This window comes from Tachypleus tridentatus, chromosome 5 (genome assembly GCF_004210375.1).
Source record: "Tachypleus tridentatus isolate NWPU-2018 chromosome 5, ASM421037v1, whole genome shotgun sequence".
NCBI lineage: Eukaryota > Metazoa > Arthropoda > Merostomata > Xiphosura > Limulidae > Tachypleus > Tachypleus tridentatus.
This window is the reverse complement of record NC_134829.1, coordinates 53631023-53649401: the sequence shown is the minus strand read 5'-3', so window position 1 is coordinate 53649401 and position 18379 is coordinate 53631023. Positions and strand designations below refer to the sequence as shown.

General features: G+C 32.1%; 1 protein-coding gene across 1 annotated transcript; it reads right to left on the bottom strand.

The window, feature by feature from the left end:
• Nucleotides 1–570: 570 nt before the first annotated feature.
• On the bottom strand, nucleotides 571–17581 carry LOC143250367 (uncharacterized). The gene is made up of 4 exons (XM_076500812.1): nucleotides 17544–17581; nucleotides 12415–12505; nucleotides 11898–12062; nucleotides 571–1116 (listed from the first exon to the last, which is right to left on the bottom strand). Exons 1-4 carry the CDS (start codon nucleotides 17579–17581, stop codon nucleotides 571–573), a joined length of 840 nt encoding a protein of 279 aa, XP_076356927.1.
• Nucleotides 17582–18379: the final 798 nt, after the last annotated feature.

Sequence of the window (18379 nt, the reverse complement as noted above, 5' to 3'; positions counted from 1 at the left end):
ACGATTATCTGTTTATAAAACAGAACTCAAAGATAGACAGTCGTAATAATGAACATTATTTCCAGTAGCAAAATTCAATTTATTTAATTCGTTTTCGTATGAAATATAAACTATAAATATAAACTATGAACAAATCCAATGTTTATTAGAATTCATTAAGTGCAAACAAAAATGGAGCGTTTGAAATAAGACGTAACAAATCGGATTCCACTGCCTCGATCTTGTCAAGTAAAGAGAAATAATTAGACAGTGCACATACTGTCCATAACTCTTACCAGAATACGTCATCTGTTTCTAAATATCATCTGTAAAACAAAAACACATTTTTTGTTATACTTATATAGATGATTCCAAGAGCCACACATCTTAAGTATTTCTATTCATACTTGAAATATTTCTAATGAAAACCTGAGGTTAAAACTTATGTTGTATCTTACATTTAAACAAAAGTGTCAAAGTATATCAGTTATTGCAGAACGTTAAGAATGTATAACCTGTAAGTATTATTTTTTTAAACGAAAATGTCTTAATTTGAAATAGAACACTCTAACTCTCCCTACTTCAGTGTGGTTAATGCCATCCTTTATGATGTTTCCTACCACCATAACCTCTAACTCCGCCAAGTCCACCAACTCCGCCAAATCCACCAAGTCCACCAACTCCGCCAAATCCACCAAGTCCACCAACTCCGCCAAATCCACCAAGGCCACCAACTCCACCAAATCCACCAAGTCCACCAGCTCCACCAACTCCGCCAAATCCACCATAACCACCGACTCCTACTACACGAGCGTGAGCGACGCTAATTGGAATAGCAAGAAATGTTCCAACGCCATATCCGCCTCCAAAACCTCCACCATATCCTCCTCCAAAACCTCCACCATATCCGCCCAAACCGATTCCACCACCACCATATCCGCCCAAACCGATTCCACCACCTCCATATCCGCCCAAACCGATTCCACCACCTCCATATCCGCCCAATCCGATTCCACCTCCACCATATCCACCATAACCTGTAGCTTCAGCTTTCAGATCTTCCGTCTCTGCTGCCTGATTATTCTCTTCCGCCCAAACTGTCAACATGAGAAGACTGAGAGAAAATAGAGCGAAGATCTGAAGACAAGATACGGAGTATTAAGTGATATTCCAGGATACACCGATAAGAAATAATACATTAACATACACAATATCTCTGTGAAAAGAATTCCTGCCAAAAAAGTACGAAACTAACGTTGAATGGAACAATGATAACTTTACATTATTCAAACTGAATCTCCTATTGAATGGAACAATGATAACTTTACATTATTCAAACTGAATCTCCTATTGAATGGAACAATGATAACTTTACATTATTCAAACTGAATCTCCTATTGAATGGAACAATGATAACTTTACATTATTCAAACTGAATCTCCTATTGAATGGAACAATGATAACTTTACATTATTCAAACTAACTCTCCTATTGAATGGAACAATGATAACTTTACATTATTCAAACTAAATCTCTATTGAATGGAACAATGATAACTTTACATTATTCAAACTGAATCCCCTATTGAATGGAACAATGATAACTTTACATTATTCAAACTAAATCTCCTATTGAATGGAACAATGATAACTTTACATTATTCAAACTAACTCTCCTATTGAATGGAACAATGATAACTTTACATTATTCAAACTAAATCTCCTATTGAATGGAACAATGATAACTTTACATTATTCAAACTGAATCCCCTATTGAATGGAACAATGATAACTTTACATTATTCAAACTAAATCTCCTATTGAATGGAACAATGATAACTTTACATTATTCAAACTAAATCTCCTATTGAATGGAACAATGATAACTTTACATTATTCAAACTGAATCTCCTATTGAATGGAACAATGATAACTTTACATTATTCAAACTGAATCTCCTATCGAATGGAACAATGATAACTTTACATTATTCAAACTAAATCTCCTATCGAATGGAACAATGATAACTTTACATTATTCAAACTGAATCTCCTATTGAATGGAACAATGATAACTTTACATTATTCAAACTAAATCTCCTATTGAATGGAACAATGATAACTTTACATTATTCAAACAAAATCTCCTATTCAATGGAACAATGATAACTTTACATTATTCAAACAAAATCTCCTATTGAATGGAACAATGATAACTTTACATTATTCAAACTGAATCTCCTATTGAATGGAACAATGATAACTTTACATTATTCAAACTAAATCTCCTATTGAATGGAACAATGATAACTTTACATTATTCAAACAAAATCTCCTATTGAATGGAACAATGATAACTTTACATTATTCAAACTGAATCTCCTATTGAATGGAACAATGATAACTTTACATTATTCAAACTAAATCTCCTATTGAATGGAACAATGATAACTTTACATTATTCAAACAAAATCTCTATTCAATGGAACAATGATAACTTTACATTATTCAAACAAAATCTCCTATTGAATGGAACAATGATAACTTTACATTATTCAAACTGAATCTCCTATTGAATGGAACAATGATAACTTTACATTATTCAAACTAAATCTCCTATTGAATGGAACAATGATAACTTTACAGTATTCAAACTAAATCTCCTATTGAATGGAACAATGATAACTTTACATTATTCAAACAAAATCTCCTATTGAATGGAACAATGATAACTTTACATTATTCAAACTGAATCTCCTATTGAATGGAACAATGATAACTTTACATTATTCAAACTAAATCTCCTATTGAATGGAACAATGATAACTTTACATTATTCAAACAAAATCTCCTATTCAATGGAACAATGATAACTTTACATGTATTCAAACTAAATCTCCTATATCTTCAATAATCATGCTTGACTTATTTACATAACATAACTAAGATGCAATTAAACAGTGATCAAATATTTATATATTCCCTAAGACACTATTCTAACTTACTACTAAGTTTTAGGTTAAACAACAGAGATACAGTATGTATAACATAGATTTAATTTACCTTTTGGGCAACCATGGCTGAGATGTTGAAATGTTTTATCAGAAGTGAATGAGGAATGGACCACAAGAAGATCTATTTATACTGAGTTAGAGGAAGTCGAGCGTTTCCACAAAAGACCAAATTTGTGAGTTGTCCACGCATGCGTCTTAAAACGATAACTGACCTTTTATCAAAGAATAAGATACATAAAAAGATCCGGAACGATATGATATTCCGTACAAACGAATTATTTAAACACGATCACGTTTGTTGTTCTTGTCAGGCAAGTGAAACCTAATAACGAAATATACAAAATTCAGATGTCACGTAGCATCAGCTCTAAAGATAGACTCCTGAAATACACCTGACGTAAATTACCTTGAGAAAAAAAAGAGAATAGCATTACCCAGTTATAAGACACATTTTTAAGAACCGAATAGAAATAGTTAATAGAATATACTGAAAAAAAATTATTGACGTCTTGTACACATAAATAACCTGTTTCCTTCGATACTCCTTAAGAAGTATTTTCCAAGTAAATTATACTAATCATTTAGAGAGAGTAAAAACAAACAGACAAACACTACGTTATCTATGATGATAAAACTATCACAATGTATGTTTTTTTTAGGTTTTAAAATAAGTTGTGTTTATAGAAGTGAGAACCCAAGTACTTTGTTAATACAAACTCGATTATTTAAATGTTTACTAAATATATCATCCCTAATTTCTACTTCATGTTTCTCAACTAAACAGCTGAAAAAGTAATAATAGATCCAGTTTTCAGTACTTAAGTGTTTGTTATTCTTAACTTTACTGTAACATTTTTTGTCCATCGGAACACACAGCTTACATCAGTTTTAGTCATTCTGTACTCTATACAGTTTTCATTTTTTTAATACAGAACATTCTAGAAAACAATATAGCACAAAAAATTTATTGGTGTGTGTTTTCTAAACAAAGGTTCATTATGCACAGTTCGTGTATCTTTGTTGTTGTTCGTTGGAATACGAACATTTTTGTGCTCTTCCACCACGAAAATGAAATGCAGGAAAGTTTATTAGTGACAACAAACTCGTTTGAAACAAGTCACGAAGAACTTTATTTTAATTTGGGAAATAAACCCCGCCTGCAGCGTTTCATTAAATATAGAATATGTTTGAATCGACAGATTAATCTCAAATTGAAACCCTTCCAAGCCAATTAAGGTTCAAAAACATAAAAATAAAACACTCTACAGCACTACTTTCTTCACAACTGGGTCTAGAATGTTGGTCACATTTGGATTTTCTTCGTTGTTAAGCCCTGAGCCACATGATGGACTATCTGTGTTATCCACAACGAATATTGAAGTCCAGTTTTTAGCTTTATAAGCTTTTAGACTTCCGACTGCATTTCTAGGGGCTAATGTTAATTAACTAGCAATGTGCTAAATAAATTTATCAGGGTTTGATTTGTTTGTTTTAAATTTCGCGTAAAGCTACTCGAGGGCTATCTGTGCTAGCCGTCCTTAATTTAGCAGTGTAAGACTAGAGGGAAGGCAGTTAGTCATCATCACCCACCGCCAACTCTTGGGCTACTATTTTACCAACGAACAGTGGGATTGACACTCTTATTATAATGCCTTCACGGCTGGAAGGGCGAGCATATTTGGTGTGACGGGGATTCGAAACCGACACTCTCAGATTACAAGTCGAATGCCTTAACCACCTAGTCATGCCGGGCCAACTTCATTAGGGATCAGAGGTAGTTGTCAAACGGTTATTTTGTAATAAAGTTTTAAATACAGTATTTTAAAGTGTATTGTAATTTCCACTGTTCGTTCCGATGTTGTTAGGTTAGTTTTTGTTTTCTTGGGTTTATAAAATTTAAAATACGGTAGTAACATCAGGAGAAATTGAGCAATTTTTATAGCATAATTTTAATTCTTTTATGCCTTAGATTTTCATCGAAGCTCATAAGTTTGAATCTTGTTTTACGTCATTTTGAGGGGATGTTGATTTGGGCACTCGACTCGCGTTTCCTAAAGTTGTGTAGGGTAAAACGTAACGTTTCCTGAAGATGTGCGGGGTAAAACGAAACGTTTCCTGAAAATGTACGGGGTGAATTAAAACCAAGTTTCTTCTATTATTACTCGATTTTTCTTTTCTCATTTATTGTAATAGACACTTTCATCAAAACAATGGTGATCTCTGAAACAAATTTTCCAAGCAGTATTGATAGGGATTAGTCGCTTCTATGGGCTGTTATCCAATTCTGTATGTCTATGGCCTATTATAAGCCATATTGGTCTACGTTTCACTTATAAAAATAAATACAATTTTTATTTCAAATACATAATTCGTTATACGTGTATATTTTAATCAAAACAATCTAAGTGGAAAAACATAGGAATTTATGTTTGGTAATAAATTGTTGAAACGTTTTTAAACCATCCGCGTGGTCATTCAGAGTTTAGGTAAACACGAGTTGTCACATATTTGAAAAGCGAACTTTAAGTCTTAAGTTTTACTTAAAATATGTTTAATCAACATTAACTATTACAATTTTATTTCACGTTTTATAATAGTACAATATAACAATAATATACTTAACAGCTGAGTTGCCAGTAATTACTTCTTTATAAAAAATCGGATTAGATTACTGATCAAAGTTCACTGATTATATATAGATTAACTTAATTTCTCATTGCTTAAGGTGCCAGTTAGTGCTTGTAAGCCTGTTTAAGTAAATAATCATAAAGTTTCATTACTTCCAGTTTGTAGACCTCCAAATTTCAATTCTAATTTTTATATTTTAAACTTAGAAAAATTTCTAAATGAATTACAAAACTGCATATCTTGTTGATATATATCTCAATATTTAAGGAAGATAATGATAATAGTAATGTAATCGATGACTTATTATATTGTAATGGATTTCAACAATATATATAGGTTAACAGAAGATCAGAACGTTGACATAGAACATTGGTTAAATCTTGGTTAGATTCTGTGTATACATAATTTACAGGTACAAATCCAAAAAGGTATCTGATCAAGGTAAACATATCTGATCATAGAATGATTTTGGTTAATTTAAAAAGTATTTTTAAGACAGTTAAAATACGACAAAAACATTGTTTCACCTAGTACGTGGCATCCAGTTTTCTGTTCTTCATCGTGTTGCTAACTATTTGATATCCAAATCTATATTCTTCATCTTTTTACTGATTATTTAAATCTAGTTCAATATTCTTCATTCTTTTACCACAAACTCTACATCCCGATCTCTATTCTTCATTGTCTTATCAGCAGCATGACACCCAGATCTCTATTCTTCATTGTCTTACCAGCAACATGACACCCAGATCTCTATACTTCATTGTCTTACCAGCAACATGACACCCAGATCTCTATACTTCATTGTCTTACCAGCAACATGACACCCAGATCTCTATACTTCATTGTCTTACCAGCAACATGACACCCAGATCTCTATACTTCATTGTCTTACCAGCAACATGACACCCAGATCTCTATACTTCATTGTCTTACCAGCAACATGACACCCAGATCTCTATTCTTCATTGTCTTACCAGCAACATGACACCCAGATCTCTATTCTTCATTGTCTTACCAGCAACATGACACCCAGATCTCTGTACTTCATTGTCTTACCAGCAACATGACACCCAGATCTCTATTCTTCATTGTCTTACCAGCAACATGACACCCAGATCTCTATTCTTCATTGTCTTACCAGCAACATGACACCCAGATCTCTATTCTTCATTGTCTTACCAGCAACAGGACACCCAGTTCTCTATTCTTCATTGTCTTACCAGCAACATGACACCCAGATCTCTATACTTCATTGTCTTACCAGCAACATGACACCCAGATCTCTATTCTTCATTGTTTTACCAGCAACATGACACCCAGATCTCTATTCTTCATTGTCTTACCAGCAACATGACACCCAGATCTCTATTCTTCATTGTCTTACCAGCAACATGACACCCAGATCTCTATACTTCATTGTCTTACCAGCAACATGACACCCAGATCTCTATACTTCATTGTCTTACCAGCAACATGACACCCAGATCTCTATACTTCATTGTCTTACCAGCAACATGACACCCAGATCTCTATACTTCATTGTCTTACCAGCAACATGACACCCAGATCTCTATTCTTCATTGTCTTACCAGAAACATGACACCCAGATCTCTATTCTTCATTGTCTTACCAGCAACATGACACCCAGATCTCTATTCTTCATTGTTTTACCAGCTAAGTATTGCTAAGTATTCAACACTAAGATATTTATTCTTCATCGTCGTTCTAACAATTTCCCATACAGATCACCATTCTTTATTTATTACCAACCACGTGACACTAGTGTTATAAACTATACAGATGCCCAGTGGCACAGCGAATGTCTTTCGACTCAACCTGCTAAAACCGGGTTTCAATACTCGTGGTGGGCTGAACACAAGTAGCCCGTAACAATGTAGCTTTGCGCTTAATTTTAACCCAACAAGTTAATCATATAAATAGGGAAAAGATTTTAAGATTAAAAAATCCTGCAAAAAATATAAAATTGTTTTGCTTGTCAAATGAAATGTAATTAAAAATACATTTGAGATTAAAATAAGAAATAAAAATACACAGCAGAAACTTTAGATAGATTCTGATATTTTAGAGTTAATAATAGAAAAGGATAAATTATGGTATAAATATTAGAAGAATGAAAGGAATGTGGTAGTTTATAGAGATCTCCTGTAGTGTGTTTTATAAGAAAGTTAAAAACGAATTACTATAAGGCAAAGTTTTCTGATATTCAGAACCAAATGAAACAAACTCAGAATGCATTTATGAGTTTGTAAATAATCGTATTTTTAATTAATCAGCTGAATAAATTTAAGCAAATTTTTCTCAGTCTAATTATAAGTATGCCCCCCAGTGGCTCAGCGGTATGTCTACGGACTTACACGCTAAAATCCGGGTTTTGATACCCGTGATGGGCAGAGCATAGATAGCCCATTGTGTTGCATTGTACTTAATTCAAAACAACAACAATTATAAGTAATACAGATTTAGCAAATAATTTTAATAGAGACCTAATAAATAAAGTAAGTACCATAAAATAATTATAATAATGAAAAGAATAATAATTACGACATTAATAGAAAAATATTTTCAGATTATAATCTCACGGAAAAACGTTATTAATAAAATAAATTTAAAGATATTAATCATAGGACTAGGAATCGATATTATGCACTTAAGATGCCTAGAACCAATGTATTAATGTATTAGCAAAGGTTAGAACATGGCTATTAAATTTCATTTATGAAGAAGGGAAATAACTGACAGACTTAAAATATCAAATGAAACCTATTTACAAGTCAGGAAAATATTTCAATTGTTGTAGATCAATTTCCATTTTGCCTGTGATTTAAAAAAAAATAATAGAAAGGTGGATAACATTTATTCAGTAGTATTTTATAATTTAATTTAGCATGTTTGTTTGTTTGTTTTCTGAATTTTGCGCAAAGCTACTCGAGGGCTATCTGCGCTAGCCGTTCCTAATTTAGCAGTGTAAGACTAGAGGGAAGGAAGCTAGTCATCACCACCCACCGCCAACTGTTGGGCTACTATTTTACCAACGAATAGTGGGATTGACCGTCACATTATAACGCCTCCACGGCTGTAAGGGCGAGTATGTTTGGTGCGACAGGGATTCGAACTCGCGACCCTCATATTACGAGTCGAACGCCTTAACACGCTTGGCCATGCCGGGCCCTTAATTTAGTAAAAGCTCCGTGTGATGGGTATAAGAAAAAGCTACTTAACTGGTTCATGAATTGTTTGAATAATAGAAATAACAAGAATTGGAGAAATAATTATTGGTTAATGATTATAAAATATATTGTTTCACAAGACTTTATTTTGGGTCAACTATTGTTTAACTTATATGTTAATGATGTTGTAAATATAGGTTTGAAGAGTTTAATACAAACGAAATACATAGGAATACTGATAAAAACCCTGATCATTCACTCGCAATATACAAATGTTATTAGCATGTATGTTTAACAGATTTATGATGAAAGATGTAATAATAGATATAAACATTTATTGGTAAACAATAAACAGCATTATTATTGAAAATGTGTGCATGTAGAAAATTTTAATTCTACGACATAACTAGGGCTAGTTAGAGATAATGATTTTAGTTCGTCTAAAGATATAGCTGTGAGTTTCAATAAATTAAAACCAATTACATCAATATTATGAAAGATATAAAATATTTTACCAATTGATAGAAAAAACTAATTTATATAAATTTAGCAGAATCACTTGTACATTTTAGATTAAAAATACCTGGTTGAACAAGTAACATTCATTTAAAAAGAATAAGGATATTTCAAACAAAGGATGTTTAAGATAAGAATCTTAAACAGGAATACCGAACTTCGTATAAAAATTTCATTAATGAAGGAAAGTTTAAGAATTTGTTATTTGATATAAATGCACTTTATAAATGCATGATAATTTCGAATTCCTATTATAATTAAAATCGTAAAGTACTGAACAATTGTATGTACAATACTAGAACATTAGAAAATAAATATTTTAAAATTCAAAATTACAAGAATAATATATTATAAAATACCATAGATAATGAACAAACTTCACAGGAGTTATTAAATATACATGCAATTGAAGAATAAAAAAAACAGTCGGTTATTAGACAAAATGATTGTTCACTGAATGACAATGTATTCAAACAGGATTAATATTAAAATTAATCTAATTAACTTATTTTAATACGCTTATTGTTTATTAATATGCACATACTGTGTGTTACCAAAACGAAAATAACTTATTCTTCTTATCAATGCAAAAATTGAGAGAATTTTAACTAAAAAAATAGACAAACAACTTATTCTTCTTATCCATGAAAAATTAAAAGAAATAAACAAACAACTTATTCTTCTTATACATGAAAAATTAAAAGAAATAGACAAACAACTTATTCTTCTTATACATGAAAAATTAAAAGAAATAGACAAATAACTTATTCTTCTTATCCATGAAAAATTAAAAGAAATAGACAAACAACTTATTCTTCTTATGCATGAAATATTAAAAGAAATAAACAAACAACTTATTCTTCTTATACATGAAAAATTAAAAGAAATAGACAAATAACTTATTATTCTTATCCATGAATAATTGAGAGAGTTAGACAAATAACTTATTATTCTTATCCATGAAAAATTAAAAGAAATAGACAAATAACTTATTATTCTTATCCATGAAAATATTAAAAGGATTTAAATTAAAAGAGAAAGACAACATTATTCGTTGACAAACTTTAACTGGACTATCTAAAGCTACCTTTCAACTAATTCTACAAACTTTAAATTATGATATTTGTGTTACAACAAATCGAATAAAGGATCAGTTACCGAGATAATATAAAATATAAACAATTCACACTTGTAGAGTCAGTGTTGTTCACGAAACATCTAGTCATTTATATTCCATAACTCCTGTGGAGTTGGTTCATTATATACGGTATTTTATAATTTATTACTCTTGTAATTTTGAATTTCAAAATATTTATTTTCCTGTTTCACAAGTAGAACTTCGAAAATTGAGCCTAGATACAATTTGCTCAAAAATAATAATTCGCTGAATAATAATAATAGTAAATACATCAAGTAATATCAATATAATTTTCAGATAATAAAACTTTCGTATGAATGATGTTAACAGACATAGATGAACTAAATAACAATGAAACAAATACATTCAAGATGTGTCAGTTGTTGTAATTAGTCTATTAGGTGAACACATTCAAGATGTGTCAGTTGTTGTAATTAGTCTATTAGGTAAATACATTCAAGATGTGTCAGTTGTTGTAATTAGTCTATTAGGTGAACACATTCAAGATGTGTCAGTTGTTGTAATTAGTCTATTAGGTGAACACATTCAAGATGTGTCAGTTGTTGTAATTAGTCTATTAGGTGAACACATTATTTAGGTAGTAATAAGATCTACATTAGTCTATTAGGTGAACACATTATTTAGGTAGTAATAAGATCTACATTTGTCTATTAGGTGAACACATTATTTAGGTAGTAATAAGATCCACATTAGTCTATTAGGTGAACACATTATTTAGGTAGTAATAAGATCTACATTAGTCTATTAGGTGAACATATTATTTAGGTAGTAATAAGATCCACATTAGTCTATTAGGTGAACACATTATTTAGGTAGTAATAAGATCTACATTAGTCTATTAGGTGAACACATTATTTAGGTAGTAATAAGATCTACATTAGTCTATTAGGTGAACACATTATTTAGGTAGTAATAAGATCTACATTAGTCTATTAGGTGAACACAATATTTAGGTAGTAATAAGATCTACATTAGTCTATTAGGTGAACACATTATTTAGGTAGTAATAAGATCTACATTAGTCTATTAGGTGAACACATTATTTAGGTAGTAATAAGATCTACATTAGTGTATTAGGTGAACACAATATTTAGGTAGTAATAAGATCCACTTTTATCGTAGTCGTTATAATTACAGTTCTTTATCATTTTCTATAGTGTATTCTACAATTGTAACGCCATATTCACCATAACTACCAAGACTATGTTATCCACCATAAATACCGAATCGATCAAATCCACTATAACCACCTAGTTCACCTAATACTGAGTCCAATGAATCTACAACAACGACTAAATCCACTGTTTTCACCGAGACCACTAATTTACCATTACCACTGATTTCTACCACACGAATAGAAACGACACTATCTGGAAAAATATGAAATGTTTTCACTCCACTTCCTAATCTACCATCATACACTTTCTCCCAACTTCTCCACCATATCTTCCTAAGCCGAATCCTCCACCTCTATATCCACCATATCCTTTAGCTTCATCCCTCGTTTCTACAGTTTCTTTACTTTCATCAGCCCAAACTGTCAATACCAGAAGACAGAGAGAAAACACAACAAACACCTGAAGACAAAGTAAACAGTATTAGTAGATACTCAAGATATGGACTTAAACTGAATCAAAAGGGTCTGTGAGGTGATATAATTGGAATTAGTTTGTTGTATCCAACAAGTAATATAAACCAATGTTTTATTTTAAACTAGAAACCAAGCAATAGAAATGCAGTATGTATAACATAGATTCACCTTACGTATTGAGAAACCATGGTTGAGATGGTGAAATTTTGAATCAGAGGCAGATGAGAAATGGACCACAAAAAAACCTATTTATACTGACTTGATGGAAACCAAGCGTTTTCACACAAGCCTAAATTTATCAGTAGTCCAAACGTGTGTTCTTTAACACAGTGACTCACATGTCCTTTAAAACTGACCAAAGACACAAACGTTCTTCTCGTTACATTAACAAAGGTACTGTCTGTTTTATTTTTCAAATTCTTGATATAGCTATAAAACAAAAATGATATAAAATATTGACAATATTAACTGAGGTATTGAAAGTAGGACTAGTCAAATTAATAGTGCTTTATTTTTAGTGAAGTACAGTCTTACACTTACTGTTATTTTTGTTACTATTATAATGATGTAACAATAACTTCCTGTATGTAGTTCTGTTTGAGAAGTGTACGAGATTCGTTAATGATTCCAGACAAAGATGAACATTATTAAAAGTGAAAAATTGCGTAAACGTAATAAGGAAGTAATTAATTATTTTTCTATAAACGTAATATTACTTCAGAATATAAGTTCTCAGAATATCATTCATAGAAAATAAGAATAGTTATTAATATCAGGGTAATGAAACTCGTGCTGTCTTGTACGTAACATTATCTAAACGAAACGTTTTAACAAAGCTTTTCGTTTGTAACAACAGCCAATTTTCGTCTTTTAGCAGAAAAAAACAAAGTTAATTTTAAAGTATTTTAATTTATTTTTTCGAAAGTTATTGTAACAAATAGAATAATTTTTTGATGAATAATTGAGAATACGATGTTTTATTTCATGTCAGGTTTTCCTAAGATCAACAGAGTTTAAGTTGAACTTATTTCAATTCTGTCAAAAGGTGATTGATACTGATGCGAAGAAAACGAAAACCAGCGAAACCTCCATGTGGTTCATGTTTGTTTTACTTATGCATAAGTCCTCCAGTGGTACAGCGGCAAATCTGAAGAATTATAACGCTAAAAATGGATTTCAATGCCCGTGGTTGATAAAGCACAGTCAGTCTAATGTGTAACTTTGCGTTTAACAGAAAAACAAACGCGAAAGCGTACACATGTATTGAATTTTTTTCTCATCTCGGTTTTAGTTTATAATACTCTATGATGAACTTAGTTATACTGATATCCTTCAGTGTAGCTCTCGAAAAATCACATTATTTTAACTTATAGACATAATAAGGTTCCGTGGGGGAAAGATAAGATATAAAACCTAAAAACTAACATTTGGACTTTACGTTTGTCCTTGAAGACATGTTCGTTTTATTTGCTTGTTTTCAATTTTACGTAAAGCTGCACGAGGTCTATGTGCGATAGCCGTCCTTAATTTAGCAAAGTCATCACCATCCACCGCCAACTCTTGGGCTACTTCTTTACCAAAGAATTGTAGGATTGACCGTATCATAATAATGTTTTTCCACGGGTTAAAGAGCGAGCATATTCGCTGTGACAGAGATTCGAACCTGCGACCCTCATATTGTAAGTCGAGCGGCCTAATCACCTGGTCATGTCAGGCCGACATCTTAGTTAATACGAATTTAGTAAAATCTATACACTTATATTTATTTAGTATGGATATTTTCCTTAATATTTGTACATTAATATGACATCAATGAAATAAACAGAAGTATATTCTCACGGTTACAACGAGTTAAGTGCCTTCATGTAAACTCATAGCAGGTTAAAGTTCTGTTTGTTTTTGAATTTCGCGCAAAGCTACACGAGGGCTATCTGCGTTAGCCGTCCCTAATTTAGCAGTGTAAGACTAGAGTGAAGGCAACTACACATCACCATCCCCTTCCAAATTTTGGGCTATTCTTTCACCAACGAATAGTGGGATTAACCGTATCATTATAACGCCCCCACAGCTTAAAGGGCGAGCATGTTTGATGCGATGGGGATAGTAACCCGCGACCCTCAGGTTACGAGTCGAACGCCTTAACCCACCTGGCCATGCCGGACTACCATGTTAAAGATATCTTATTTTTTATTAAACAAACTTAAAATAATGCTTCATGGCATCGTGTGATGTTTTAGTAGCTGGCAGTCGGACACTTGTAATTACACTGGGTAACAAACTTTTTTATGTTCCTGGGCAGAAAGTGTTATTTCCCAATTGATTATGCCTAAAGTAAATAGAGAAGACGTATTTTTGTCTTCAAACTTTGCTTTTGTGACCTGGGACCGTATAACGAAATCATGATGGGAGACTATATTTGGGGGCTGATACGTGATTTACATTACAGTCACAAATTTCGAAAAACTCTTCACTTCTAAACATCTTTGTTCATTTTTGTTTAATTTTAGTATAAATACATGTAAATCTTCATTCATATGTTGTTTTATTCAGACATTATGTAAGTGAAAATGTGCAAATTTGCCCGTTTTTACATAGAAAATAGGTTAATTTCTAAATTTCGTTATCCACGTCACAAAAGTAAAGTTTGAAGGGAATAATGGCCATTTTCTGTACTTTTTACAACACAGGCAATTAAGAACTAACACATACTATCCAGAAACAAAATTTGTGTTACATAGTGTTATTGTTTAACTACATACACGCACATACTTAGAATATATAATAAATTTGTTGAACTTACAAAAAACATGTACTTTTTAAGTGCCACAACAGAGAATTAATTATGAGTTATATTGTTTGAAACTACCCGAACATGTATGATAAAAAACCGTCGTGGTTTCTGTGTTGTTTATTCTCAGAGTTCACAGAAAACAAAACAAACAGATAACTTCTGTTTATAATATCAACTGAAGAAAGTTTAAACAGTCAGGTTATTCCTCCTAAACTACTGTAGCGAAACTCTTGACAGTTTGTACGATTTAATTATTAAAGTCTTCGTTTGATAGAATATTTATTTCTTTATGATAGCTCAATCCTAAGGTCAATGTGTTCTCAATCCTTCAGTGGGTAAGGTTAGTGTAGTTTAATTAATAGAAGCCAATGTTGTCGGACCTCAAGCATATCCTCCGCTGTAATAAATATATATATTATTCTCAACCTAAAGAAACGTGTTCACCTTTCTGGAACGTTATTTTTATGACATGCTCGACACGTTGTTGTTTTTGTTGAACAGAACAGTTTTGTTTATTTTTGAATTTCGCGCAAAGCTACACGAGAGCTATCTGCGCTAGCCGTCCCTACTTTAGTATTGTAAGACTAGAGAAAAGGCAGCTAGTCATCACCACCCACCGCCAACTCTTGGGCTACTCTTTTACTAACGAATAGTCCGATTGACCGTCACATTATAACGCCTCCATGGGCGAAAGGGCGAACTTGTCTGATACGACAGGGATTCGAACCCGCAACCCTCAAATTAGGAGTCTAACGCCTTAACCCACCTGGTCATTCCATGCCTGAACAAATCAGATCTGTAACATAATAACTAAGACAACAATATAAAGATCTGTAACTATTGTTGACATTACAACGCTGATGAATATTCTTGTCAGAGTTATCTTGTATTATTGTAGAGAGAAGTGTTCGTAATATCATTAATTATATAAACTTTGATAATTATATATTTGCCCATAATGCAATACACTATACATATTAGGAATATAACAAACAGCAAGGAAACAGCAATTATCAGTGAGTTACACATTCTCGAGTTTTTAGCGGTGGAAGATTTATGGGAACACTGATATATTCTCCATGTATTTATGTTACTTGTTTTCTTTTTGTGAAATACTTTGGAATACTATTTTGTTGCTCGAAATCCTTAACATAATAAAACAATAAAACAGTAATCAAGTTATGGTTTTGTTATATTGTAGCAATATGTAATAATATGTTAACAATAACCTGTCTATCTTCTTCTCCAGTTACACGTATTTACTGAGAATGGAAGTCAAACATTTCCACAAAGGACGTCTTTCACTGTTTGAAAACAACAGTTTCTTCTTAGTCCTAATCATAATTTATATAATATGATTGCTAATAAATTAGAAGTCTCGTAATAATGATAAATTCGCTTGTTGTAATACAATAAATAAGGCAAACAATCATCACCAACAGGTATTAATTTAATAGTATCACGACCGTTAATAAGGTTTCCACAAAAATTGTTTTCAGACTAAACCAGTAATCACTCACCTTAATTAACCCAAATTCTAATTTCAAAATAAACTAACTAATTTCAGTTCCTTGTACTATCATGATTGTTTTAGTTTACTGTGTTACTGGATATATAGACAGCGATATATTATTGTATGATATTGCTCGATATCTTATTGTATGATACTACTCGATATCTTATTGTATGATGCTGCTCGATATCTTATTGTATGACACTGCTTGATATCTTATTGTATGATACTGCTCGATATCTTATTCTATGACACTGCTTGATATCTTATTGTATGATATTGCTCGATATCCTATTGTATGATACTGCTCGATATCTTATTGTATGATACTGCTCGATATCCTACTGTATGATACTGCTCGATATCCTATTGTATGATACCGCTCGATGTCTTATTGTATGATACTGCTCGATATCCTACTGTATGATACTGCTCGATATCCTATTGTATGATACTGATATATATCTTATTGTATGATATTGCTCGATATCCTATTGTATGATACTGCTCGATATCCTACTGTATGATACTGCTCGATATCCTATTGTATGATACTGCTCGATATCCTACTGTATGATACTGCTCGATATCCTATTGTGTGATACTGCTCTATATCTTATTGTATGATATTGCTCGATATCCTATTGTGATACTGCTCTATATCTTATTGTATGATATTGCTAGATATCTTATTGTATGATATTGCTCGATATCCTACTGTATGATACTGCTCGATATCCTATTGTATGATACTGCTCGATATCTTATTGTATGATATTGCTAGATATCCTATTGTATGATACTGCTCGATATCTTATTGTATGATACTTTATTCTTTTGCTGCTGATGTGGAGAAATGAATTAAAAAGGTTGTTCAATTCTAAGAAATAGATATAATTCAAATATTCATTAGATAATTCAAACCATAAACTTTCATAAGGAAACAATTGGATAAGATAATTAAAATTATTATGAGATATATATAAATATTATTTGGAATTTCGGGGTAAAGGACACACAATAAGAAAAACTGTAGAATTAGGGATGTAGAGTTAGTTGTTGTTTTGTTTTTAGGATAAATGGCTTATGAAAATTTTTCATTTTCTGTTCGCTCGTTAATTTCAAATATTGGTGAGAATGATGTACCTTGTGTTATTCTTTACCAGTTGTACCAGTATTCCTCAGTGTCTGTTTCCAACATCTTACGCGCTTTATTAACAAAATTTTATGATGTTAAAGCTGACCCTAAGAAAACGTCCTTATCACTTTGATCAATAACTTACACAAAATTATTGACAGTAATACTTCAGTTAAAGAAATATTTGGACTTTTAGTTTCTTCTTTAGTATCTATAGGAAAATAGCCATATAGAAAAATCCACATATTTTCTTAATAACTGTGAGTATACGTTTATAAAGTGAGAATACGCTAAACATCTATTTTCTCTCCGTTACAAGTAATATAACTGTGTAAAACTTAATTTCAACTTGGCCGGCATGGCCAGGTGGTCAAGGCATTCGATTCGTAATCTGAGGATCGCGGGTTCGACTCTCCGTCACACCAACCATGCTCACCCTTTCAGCCGTAGGCGCGTTCCAAGTAGACTTTCAATCCTACTGTTCGTTGGTAAAAGATAGCCCAAGGGTTGGCGATGGGTGGTAATGTCTGGGTACTTTCCGTCTAGTCTCACACTGCAAAATTAGGGACGTCTATCGAAGATAGCTCTCGCGTAACTTTGCGAAAAATTCAAAACAAACTTTAATTTTTAATTAAACACCAACTTCGGTCTGGTATGGCCAGGTAGCTCCGGCGCTCCACTCGTAATTAAGGGTGCGAATCTCAGTCCCATCACATATGATCGCCCTTTCAGCCGTAGGGATATTATAATGTTCCGGTCAATTCCACTATTCATTGATAAAAGAGCAGCCCGATAGTTGGCGGTGGGTGGCGATAACTAGCTGCTTTCTTTCTAGTCTTACACTGCTAAATTAGGGAAGGA

What these genes read in the sequence shown, in the direction of transcription:
- LOC143250367 (XM_076500812.1), bottom strand. Translation starts at nt 17,581, where the DNA reads ATGTTGGAAACAGACACTGAGGAATACTGGTACAACTG. An exon ending in GAGGAATACTGGTACAACTG is followed by an intron (nt 12,506 to 17,543) that starts GTAAAGAATAAC and finishes TTTGTTTTATAG; the next exon opens with CTATATCAAGAATTTGAAAA. An exon ending in TGGTCAGTTTTAAAGGACAT is followed by an intron (nt 12,063 to 12,414) that starts GTGAGTCACTGT and finishes CTTTGTCTTCAG; the next exon opens with GTGTTTGTTGTGTTTTCTCT.